The sequence below is a fragment of the Psittacula echo genome (assembly GCF_963264785.1).
Source record: "Psittacula echo genome assembly, chromosome: 11".
NCBI classification, from domain to species: domain Eukaryota; kingdom Metazoa; phylum Chordata; class Aves; order Psittaciformes; family Psittacidae; genus Psittacula; species Psittacula echo.
In genome coordinates this window covers 1,566,417-1,577,272 of record NC_137746.1, presented here as the reverse complement: position 1 = coordinate 1,577,272, position 10,856 = coordinate 1,566,417, and the positions used below count along the sequence as shown (strand labels likewise).

Sequence of the window (10,856 nt, the reverse complement as noted above, 5' to 3'; positions counted from 1 at the left end):
GCTAACTTTATTTACAGTCTGCAGAGTGCTCTGTAAAACAGGAATGATTACAGACGAACACAACATACATATCAAACATTTAAATAAGCACACTTTATTCCAAAGGAACTCTACACACTACTTAGTCCATAAAAATATAAAAAATACTTTAGTTACTGTATTTTACCTAAACAAGAGATTTAAGAATTCTTCCACATGTGACACCCCCTCCCCAGAAAAGGGCACTGCAACAATAAGAAATCCAGGAGACTGCATCACAAACGCTTAATGCCAACTGCTTCAAACCACCAGAAGAACAAATAACTCTCACTGTGCAACCAGCACTACTTGTTCCGCAGCACAGGATGTTTGGGGTTTGCTTTTGTTTGTTTTGATTTTGCGCTAACTTGCTTCTCCCATGCCAGATTTTCACAGACACGTGCACACTATCACGTGAAGATAATGGACCGATGACACTGCAGACTAACACCAGTCACCACGTGCCCAACAACATGACCATCTTGCATCACACAACAGGTTTTTGTAAAACTATCAAAAGGGAAACACGTTCCTTTGGGAAACTCTATTTAAAGGCGACTCCTTACTGAGCATCCAGTGAAAACAGCCTTTTTCTTACCTCCTTGTAAATAGTGCCCGTTTTTGTTTGCCACTACTGTTTCTCTGTTTTTACTGACCCTATTTCAATATAGAAAGCCAGTGGAGTTGTGAAAAACACCCACTGAAGCCCTTCTCTCACTGGGATACATTTAGTTTACAAAAAAAGGCACAAAGATGAAACTCCTAAAAGCAGCATCAGTCCTAACTCTCCCCCTGTGCACTGCTCCTTTCCTCACACACACCCTGCTGCAATAGACACTTTGGGTCTCACGAATTACTACAAACACATGAGCTAAGGAAAGAGGCGAGTTGAAAAGACAAAAAGCTCTGTACAGTGAGTAGCATACTGATCATTAACACATGAACACTAGTTTTATGTTGCAGTTAAGACTCAACCTGGAAGCCTCAGGAAAAGCTCAGCGGTGTCTCTAACACGTTTGTTACCAGCCAGATGAAAGCCCTCTGTGTGCAACACTCAAGTTTCCACAACAACAGTGCTCTACAGGCAGCAGCATGAAACTCCTGCTCTGAATAGTCAGAGGGTTTTCTACCCATCAGTGAAGCTGTCATGAACAGAGTAGTAGTGGATTATGCACAGCATGATGTGCAGTTAAAAGCTTTTGTTTTCCAGCATGTAAACATCCAGGTGACTGGACCTTAGCTCATATAAACAAATCTGATGATAGATTTTTCAACTAAAAAAGTAAAATCTTCCATAAAAGGATAAACCACAAAAATACTCTTTCAGGAAGTCTCACGTGCCATCTAACACCTCCCATGGCCTATGAACAGCTACGCAAAACACTTAGAAAGGTTCAGCAGTAGAAACGTTGACAGGTTAAACTGTTTGGCAGCCGTGTGCTGAAGACATCTTGGCAGAGTGTTCCCACTCACTAACCATCAGGTCCACCCTGCACCACGCTATTTCTTCTTCCTTTTCTTTGGTGGCTCATCTTCAGAGCTACTGTCTGTGCTGCTGCTGCTACTGGTGGAGGAACTAGAATCCGATTCAAACTCTGAAGAGGAGGAGGAACTACTCGAGGATGGAGAAGATGAGGAAGTAGAGGAGCTCTCGTCACTGTCACTATCATCATCAGAAGAGGAGGTAGAAGAATCTTCACTGTCTGATGAGGAATCGCTAGCTGAGCTGGCACTGCTGCTGCTGCTGGAGCTGGTCACACTTTTAGATCTAAAAGCAAGCAAACACAGATGAGAGCAGGCCTGCTGGAGACAGCATCATTACACAGGGCTCTTTAGACTGGGTTGTAACCCCAAGACCAATGATGTGGTCTGAAAATTTCCAGGCCTGACAATCTGTGACAAAGTCCTGTGCCCCCCCCCCCGCCCTTTTTTTGTGACACCACATGCATGAATTAAGCCACAACAGGACTACACAAAAAGGTGAGGTTTGAAAGCTGGCAAGGATCTTGTTGATAGTACTGAGGAGTGTCTTTACAGGCTTGGCTAGAGAAGGCAGAGGCTGCAGGGGAAGCATGGGAGTCCTCAGCTACTGAAGCCTCAGGGAAAAGCTAACAAATCCATCCTGAGCACCCCACAGCAGAAGGAGACTTTGCGAGTGTGAAAGCCAGTGGAAGTTTAGTCAGTGATTTCTCAAACGTCAGAACCGTACTCAACAGAAACTGTTCTTAGATTACTCCTGGCAAAAGAACCCAAAGTACCTGCCACTACAGGATGCTTGTGTTTGAGGTGGAGGAGAAGGGGTGGAAACAATCCAAGATACACAGAATTATGAACACTGCCACAGGATTTCTGTAGCCTCTGTATTTCTTTTCCGAGCTTAGCCCTTACTGAGGCTGTTGTTCTCAAGATCAACATCTCCATTAGAAAATTAATGGAGCAGTTTTTATCAGAGGGTTTGGATAAATATTACAACTCAGGAAATGCCTCTGCTAAGGCTGTTAGAGAAAAAGTAATGTTGTTTTCATCACATCAGCTGACAAATCCAGACACGTGCGTTACACTGTGAACCACTGGAGTCTTTACAATACATCTGCAATGTTATCTCTGTGTGTGCAGACACCACGGCTGTTTATGAAAGATAAAGCCATAATTTGGTTAAATACCGGCTTATTGTTTGTGAAAACACAGCCTTAAGATGAGGAAACAAAAAACCAAAGTGGGACCAGCAGCTTCAATCCAAAGCGTTCCACTGGATGTGGAGACCAGTTTATTCGGGCAAGACTCATTCAGGGAATCCTCTTTCTTTTCCTGAGCACCTTCCACAGAATCCATAGCAGCAGTCCATACACCCCAATATTTAGGTTGGAATCTGAAACATTAGGATTTAACACGTAATACTGCTTCTCATGGAGAAAAGCAGGAGACAAAGCTATGAGGGAATAAACAAGCAGATACTTGTTTTCAGGTGATGCAATATGTGGCCTGTTGGTAGAAAGAGGATGGAGATGGGAGCAAGTAAAATTCACCTATTTGCCCTTGTCCCAGACAGGTAATGTAACATTCCAGATGCTATAGGCTGGTACATCTGAGATTTGGGGATCTATTACACCACTTTAGAAGTCCAGCAGACAGGGACTTATTCTCTTCAAAACAAGTTTCCAAGCGTTAACATCTCCTATGATCCCATGCACCAACTGCAGAACTGCTGCATCTTGTAACAGACGCTATCAGCCTTCTGAGACTGTGATTTTAAACACAAATCACATCCACCATTCTGGGGACAATCACAGCTGGGTGCCTGAAGAAAGGAGGGAATTAAAGCATGAGCTACCCTTCTGACAGGCACATTTCTCTGTGGTCCAAGCATAAAGTGGGCTTCCAGTCAGTAACCAAAGAGTATGGAAAGCTTGGAGCCAACAGGCACCCAGGAGAGAGCTCCATGTCACCTGAGGTCACAAGATCGTACAAGAGCTCTTTAGCAGATCCTGTTTTTCAGGTTAAGCCTGTAGCTTACTTATTACTGTTTATATCAAAACAAATAGACACTATGGAAAAGGTTAGTGCTCACCAGTGCTGCCAGAGCCCCAGCTTCTGCTTCTTCATTTTAAATCTGAAACCTCCACACTCAGTGGTGACCCTTTGCTGAGTTTTCCATATTTAATTCTTCCTGTATCATCATAAATATATAAAGAGCAAACTCTCTGGGAAGGAGTTTATATTGATGGGTTTGGTGCTTGCATAAAAACAGGGGAACAATGCAAAGGGAAGAGTTTTAAAGTTTAAAGGAAAAAGGGACCAAACCACCCCCTCGCCCATAAATCCCTTTGCTCTTTTCATTCCTGCACTGGTTCAGAGCTTCAATACTCTGAGAATCCTTATGCCAATGCAGCCGGTGAGAAGGCTGAGGCAGGAAGAGGTCCGAACTACACTGGTTAGAAATCAGTTAATTTCTGACCTCCCCAGTCCTGAGTAACTCCAACAATAAAGGGACACTACTGAGAAAGGAGCCTTTGGTGAAACAGCCTCTGACAGCAGCACCACAGCACTCACCAAGAAGCATTCCAATGAAGCCACATTCCACCTGGGAGCCTAAAATAAAGGCGTGTTTAAAATAGCTGCTGCAGCTTCTTTAATGACTGCCCCACAAAGCAAGAGGCCTGGTCCTTAAATATCTGCCTTAAATCAGATTTAGAGACACAGAACAGTCAGTTCAATGCAAGAGGCTGCTGCTGTACAGGCACCCCCCACAAGTAACCTCCCAACACAATCAGCATGTGTATTACAGCCAGGGTTCAGCTGGTCCCAAACAGTTCTGCTAACAAGGGCAGCAGCAACTTCCCAAGGAAGCATTAAAGCAAAGTGAAGTAGAAATAATGTCAGTAAGTTCTCAGCTCAAATGAATACCTGGGGTGGGGGGGAGGTTTATTTCCTGGCTTTTGGGTTGCTTTGGGATTGAGGTGGTTGTATGGGGTTAGGGTTGGAGTTTTGATGGTTTATTTCATTCTCTGGGCAAAGCTTCAGAGAGGGACAGCTGCTATGAGAAGAGAAGGAACACCAAAGGAAGAGCAAGCTGGGCAGGTGGAGTGATTACAGGCTAGCAGACAGTGTGCCGTTCCTCACACAGGCATTTAACACACACGTGATGAACTCTGAGGCAGCAATGGCAAGATCTTTACTGTTAAAGCAGGATCACGTAGAGACAGGACATTCAGTAGGGACAGAAGCAGAGGACAAAGCTTTTGGACAGGGAGGAGCAAATGTCTGTGCAAATGTCTGCCACAAGCCAAACACAAGGGAATCTAAACTGTATTTGCAATGTGGACTTTCCCCACACAGCCCTTGTCTGCTCCTGCTGCAACACCAGAGCAAGGTCACACACAGACACTGCACCCCCGGCCCACACATACCTTTTCTTCTTGGCCTTCTTTTCCGCAGTACTTTCTCCAGTGCTAGGTAAGGGGGAAAACAATGGCTTTAATTAATACAGCAGGAAAATGAAATCCATAGCAGCACAGTGGAGTTGAATTTAAACTCTTGGAAACTGGCATCTCACTGGCAGAGCCCCACTGCCTGAAATTCATCTGGCGGCTGGTTCAGTCACTGTTCAAACCAGAAAACAACAGCAGCTACAGATCAGGAAGGCAAAAACACAACAAAAAGCAGCAAGTCACCTCTCATTTTCCACATTAAGTTTGTGCTCTTCTTTACTCTTCTTATTATATGGACAACAACACTTGGGGATGGGATGCAAAAAAGTTCTGTATACCCACATTTAACAGTAAATGAATTGATTGAAACAAAGGGTAAAACCCTGCCTTAGCCTGTGGCTTTCCCCGTGCATTATGCCCAAGTATCCATACACTCACAGAAAGTGTCAGTGGTAAATGGCCCAGAAGAAAGTTTCTTTTAACAAAACACCGGGGATTTGGGTTTAAAACCAGTCGTCACTTCTGCATTTTTAAGGGTTTTTTTATAACATTCTTTCAGTCAAACCCACCGGGCACATGCTCCTCTCAATCCACTGCAGATTCACAGCACATCAATCAACCTGGAACATGTGGGATTCAAGTAGTCCTTCATCAGACCCTTACAACAAACTTTATATGCTCCGATATACAAGGAGGAAGTTGTATGTTCTCTTGTGAACCAGGATACTTTTTCCTCAACTGAAACCTATTATTAGAAGCCACCTTAAATATGCAAAAATAGAAGTAAAACATGCAAATAGGTTTCATTTAGAGATCAGACAGCAGAGTGTGTTGATAAAGACTCCAGAAAAGGGCAGAAAAAAGAAACAGTGTAAACTCTGCTGTAGCTCAGTAAAAGTACCCAATGCCTTTTGTATGCCAGAAAAGACTAGATTTTTTCCTCATTTTTTATTTTCAAACATATGGTATGAAAACACTATAATCCTTGTATGATCAAGGCCCTTACTACAGGTTACCAGGTGTTTCACAGGTCAGAGGAGCCACTGCAAGTAAAAGGAATTAGATGGCAAAGCACCTTTAATGAGACAGGACCTCATTCAGGATGAGTAACCCGGGCTGGCGTGGCACAGGGCAATGCCTCCCTCTAGCGTTTAATGTTTGAGTGAGTACGGGAGTTCACTACTCCGGGGTTACACAAGAGAGTGGTCAGTCATCCCCTGCAGATCAGACCTGAGTCACAGCACTTGGTTGCTTTCCCTGTGGCTGTTTCCAGAACCATACCCAAGAGTTGGGCCGTCCTGGCTTTGGCTGGGTGCAGTAACATCGCTGAGGAATAAGCATCTTCTCACCTCCCTTCCCAACTCCCACTTCATGGTGGGTGAGCAATGTGCTTTACTGGCATCAGGAAGTGAGACCTCCATAAAATCCATCACAATCCTGGGATCAACACTGGGCAAATAGGAGGATCCTAGAACAACTGCTGAAATGAGTTAATGCTGAAAAGTCACGTATGCGGTTGTCAAAAAGTAAATATTAACCTTATTAGGCTCTGTTTGCTTTCTGGTTAATGATTCACTATTAGATCTTTAAAAATGATGACACGAGTACTCTGAAGCAGACCCAAGTTCTCTGCAGACAAGAAATAACCCTCTAAAGCAAGCTATGCAAAGAGTAAAAGCACGCCCTAGGAAGTTGTTCTTTCCGGGAAGAACAAGCCTCATCCTTGAAAGTGGCTCCCTCATAGCACAGTTAAGGTGCTCAAGAGAGTTTAGGATTATATGACCACTGTGAACCCAGCCCAGCTTAACCAGGATTAAAATCTGCTCCCACCTAAGCATCCCTTAGTCTTCCTTTCAGGAGAGGACTTACCTTTGCTGCAGCAATAGTTGCTTTTCTTTTTCTTTAAGGATTTTTGCTAATTGAGCTGTCCTCGAAGGTCTGTGCAGGTATTTTCTCTTCCCTGTACATTCATACGTCCAATGTCCAAACTCTAAACATTTCTGACATCTTACATGCTGCTTGTTTGCCTCCCTAGAAAAGGCAGAATTGCTTAAGTGACTGATTCCAAGTCTGTTCTGCCTATCGAGAAAACATCATGCAGATTCTTACCAGCTTTATGTAGTTATGATTAAAGCAGACATTCATGGTACTTTAGCTTTTAGGTTAAATCTGGACAAGAACAGTAACACCATAGACATATGGAATTTGGGCAAACACATTCCCATTTACTAAAGCATTTTCATACAACAGTTTATGAAAGAGAACAGAGATACTTTTCCTCTATTCCAAAACTTCAGCTTAAGTCTTCTGCTAAAGCAGTGAATGCTGAGCTACAGACATCAGCTGCCAACATACTCATCTACTGCACCTGAACTTCACTTTTAGCTTTACACTAGCTGCTGCTCAGCTAACTTGCAGCCTCTATTTGATCAACTCAATTGGCAGTTTTTAGCATTACAGGATATATGTGTACACCAGCTATTGGGAATGATTACTGGATAGCAGCAAACTGTCTGCAGTGTACTTGCATGTGGTTCAGATACATAATCAAAGCTCTATTTTAGAACACAGCTAGCAAAAAGCAAGTTCTAGGATTTGGCAATGAAACTGCTTCACACCCAAGTACCAAACTGCCAAATCCTCACAAAGAGCCCAGGACTCAGAGCTGCTCCTGGCTGTAGCCTATTTGAACTTGCTGGGATCGATCCAAGCCTGGCAGAAGGTTTATCATAAACCCAATCAGATTCCTGCTGACTTTGTGCAATGTAAAGCAAGCAAGACTTCACGTATTGCTCTGTTCCACCCCAACACCTGAAGGATTAGTGAGCATTTTACATCCGCATTTCAGTTCTCACACTGCTGTAAATTCCTTTGACCTTTTTTCAAAGCCAGCTAAGGGAGAAAACTCTATGTCCATGTTCCAGCTCTTATACCACTACTCTGAAGCTTTGCAGAAACTGCTTTGCCATCTTCTCCCAGCCAGCCCCCTTCTTCACAGATAAGGAAACTCGCACATGGGTCAAGCAACCTGGCTCAAGGTCAGAACCACAAAGCAGTTCCAGAGCCAGCACTGACATCACGACCCTGCAGCTCCCACAGGCGTTCACTGCAACTGCTGGAGCTTATTTCCACCTGTATCATTTCTTCCAGAAAGCAGACACCAGCTTTCCAAGACCAGCCCATCTCAACTCTGCAGCTCACGGCCCTGGCTTAACTGGGAGGAGGCTCCTGGACTCTTCATTTAGTATTTAGAGAGCACCAAGTTACAGACCAGTAGTATTCTCCTCTCAACAGGAATGCTGCTTTTCAAGGCAAGGTGTGAACTGCTCGTTCAGCTCTACCATCTGCTTTCATGACAGTTCTACTGTATCTGGAAGGGAATCTTGTTCTGAGCATTCAATACTTTCAAGGCAAAGAATATCTGGCTTCATCGTCTTGCCTTAATGACCTAAATCAGCACTACAAAACTAATTACTCACAACCCACACTGCACAATGAACTCAGACTTGGACAGGAAGCAGGTATCTGGTAATGAACAAAAACCCAACGTCATTGAATGGTTTGCTTTGTTTTACCTTGGACTTCTGGCCCTGCCACAAGAGGTCCACATCAGCAGAATGACAAAACTCCCTCTTCAACAACACATAAACCTCCAAAAGTGCTTATTTTTCCATCTCAGACCAGCCCAGACCGGTCTCCATAGGGCCAGAATGGAATTTTAAGGCAACAATAACATAGCTCACTATTGCCAGGGTTTTAGCACTACTCAGGGGACCAGGGCAGACAACTCTGGGCAAGCTAAAAAGATAAGGATCAAGCCTCAAAACAGTTACCAGGAAAACATCCAACAGGCTCAACACATACAGAGCTGTAACGCCTCATCAGCACTGACAAGTTCTAACACTAAGGGAAACCAGGGACTGAAGGAAACTTTCAACAGGATCCACAACCATGATCTGGAGGCAAAGGCTGGCACATTAAGAACACAGCACATACCCAACAAGCAGAGAGAGACATAACCAGAGAAGAAGTAATTCCTTGACTCATAAAATAGCAACTGAGAAGAGCAAGCATTCCACAAGCCCATTGAAATTCTGCTACTTTCCACTGCAAAAACTAGGAAAGAGATTACACTGAACACTGAAAAAGGCAAGAGAATGCAGGAGTTCTCCATGCTCCAGCCAGCGCTTGTGATCAGACCATAAAACCCAAACACGCTGAAAACTGAGACACGACAAATTAATTACTCTGAAGAAAAAAACAGAAACCCAAACCAAACAGCAAAGCAATAAACAAAAAGCCAACGCAACCAATACATAGCAGCGGAACGCAGGCATTTACTGTACTCAACAGAAGCAAGCAAAAATGTTGGCTTTTCCTCATTCAGTGTTCTCCAATCAGATCCTTTTAGTACTGAGCGAATTACTCCGGTGCAATATGCGTATCTGAGTAAAGGACACTTGCTTCCTTGTCTATGCTTTTACTGCCTTCTAAGTTCTGTACCCACACCATAACACGAGCTGGCAACTCTTGTTTCCATCTGACTCCTGAAAGCCCGATGAACACCAGTGACCGTACGCCCCAGCACCCGCTACCCACCGCTGACAGCACGGCGCGGCCCCGCCTGCCCGCAGCCCCTTCCCGCACCGCTGCCGAGGACCGTTAGCACCGAGAGCGCAAAGCCTCCCTCTCCGTTCCCCTTCCCCAACCCCGCTCCTATTCCCTCCTTTCACCGCAGCCTTGTCACCACCGGCTCACCGCGGCCGCGCTTCCTTACGGACGAGCCGCAGCCGCCCGCCGGTGCGGAGCGCCTCCGAAAGTGCCCGGACCCCTCACCGGGACGTCCCCCGGTCCCGCTCCTCCGGGGCCCGCCCCCGCCTCCCCGCAGCTCCCTCCCTGCAAGGGGGGGCCGCTGAGCACTGCCCGGTACCCCCGCCCCGGCTCCCCGCGGACCCCCGGCCCTCGCCCGCCGCACTCACGCCTGTCTCCGCGCGATGAGGCGGTGCATGGGAGTCGCCATCTTAGCGGCCACACCGGAAAGAAAGGCGCGACCGCGGTGCATGCCAGGATATGACGTAAACCGTCTCCTCCCATTGGGGGACGGAGCGGCTGCCACAGAGAGGAACCGCTTGCGCGGCCAGAGAGGACGCGCCGCAGGGACCGCGCTTTCCGGTGCGTCCCGTTTCGCCTCGCCTCCTCCCGCGTTGCCATGGCGGCGGCGGGCCGCGCTGGGCGGTCCTTCATGGCCCCGGTCCGTGCCGCCCCGTTCCTGCGCTCTCCTCCCCACCAGTTGCCTCCCCGTCAGCCCCGCAGCTACCGGCCGCTATGGCTCAGCGGCCAGTGTCTCCTCAGGGAGCTCGACCCTCGCTGCGCCCGGTCCCACCTCAGCCTTTTGTCGCCCAGCCGCGGACTGCGGCTGCTGCGCTGCTTCTCCCTCCCTTCAGTCACAGGCTGGCGGCAACCTGACCCTCACTGTATAAATGTTAAGTTTTCTTAGCATGGATGTGTCTTAAACACCTCAAATCAGCAGCAGAACGGGCTGTGACTGAGACAACCCATCTCTAGATTCGGATGGAGAGCAGCCCTTTGAATGGCTTTAACCTGCCAGAACAGGGGAGATTGAGCTGAGCTCTTAGGCAGAAGCTCTTCCCTGTGAGGGTGCTGAGGCGCTGGCCCAGGGTGCCCAGAGAAGCCCTTCCCTGCAGTGTTCAAGGCCAGGGGATAGCTGGGCGCTCAGGGCAGCTGGCAGAAGGGTAGCGTGCAGGGAGGGTGTGGAAGGAGGATCCACGTCTCTCCTGCCACAGGGCACCACCTCCGAGCTGCTTCAGCCATGGAGCAGGCCTGACCGCAGGGACACTGGGGTCGTTTCATCTTCATTAGTCCACATGAATAATTCAACAGAGATGCAGG

The 10,856-nt window shown here is 46.7% G+C and overlaps 1 protein-coding gene across 1 annotated transcript; it reads right to left on the bottom strand.

Moving 5' to 3' along the window:
• ZCCHC10 (zinc finger CCHC-type containing 10) lies at positions 1-10,004 on the bottom strand. The gene is made up of 4 exons (XM_080627349.1): positions 9,926-10,004; positions 6,816-6,977; positions 4,926-4,967; positions 1-1,786 (listed from the first exon to the last, which is right to left on the bottom strand). The coding sequence occupies exons 1-4, from the start codon at positions 9,964-9,966 to the stop codon at positions 1,519-1,521; spliced, it is 513 nt and encodes a 170-aa protein (XP_080483475.1). The 5' UTR covers positions 9,967-10,004; the 3' UTR covers positions 1-1,518.
• Positions 10,005-10,856: the final 852 nt, after the last annotated feature.

Excerpts from the sequence above, each read along its gene's own strand:
- ZCCHC10 (XM_080627349.1), bottom strand. The coding sequence starts at position 9,966 with ATGGCGACTCCCATGCACCGCCTCATCGCGCGGAGACAGGC. Across the intron at positions 4,968-6,815 it reads CAACTATTGCTGCAGCAAAG|CACTGGAGAAAGTACTGCGG; the intron begins GTAAGTCCTCTC and ends CCCCTTACCTAG. Across the intron at positions 1,787-4,925 it reads AAGAAGGCCAAGAAGAAAAG|ATCTAAAAGTGTGACCAGCT; the intron begins GTATGTGTGGGC and ends GCTTGCTTTTAG.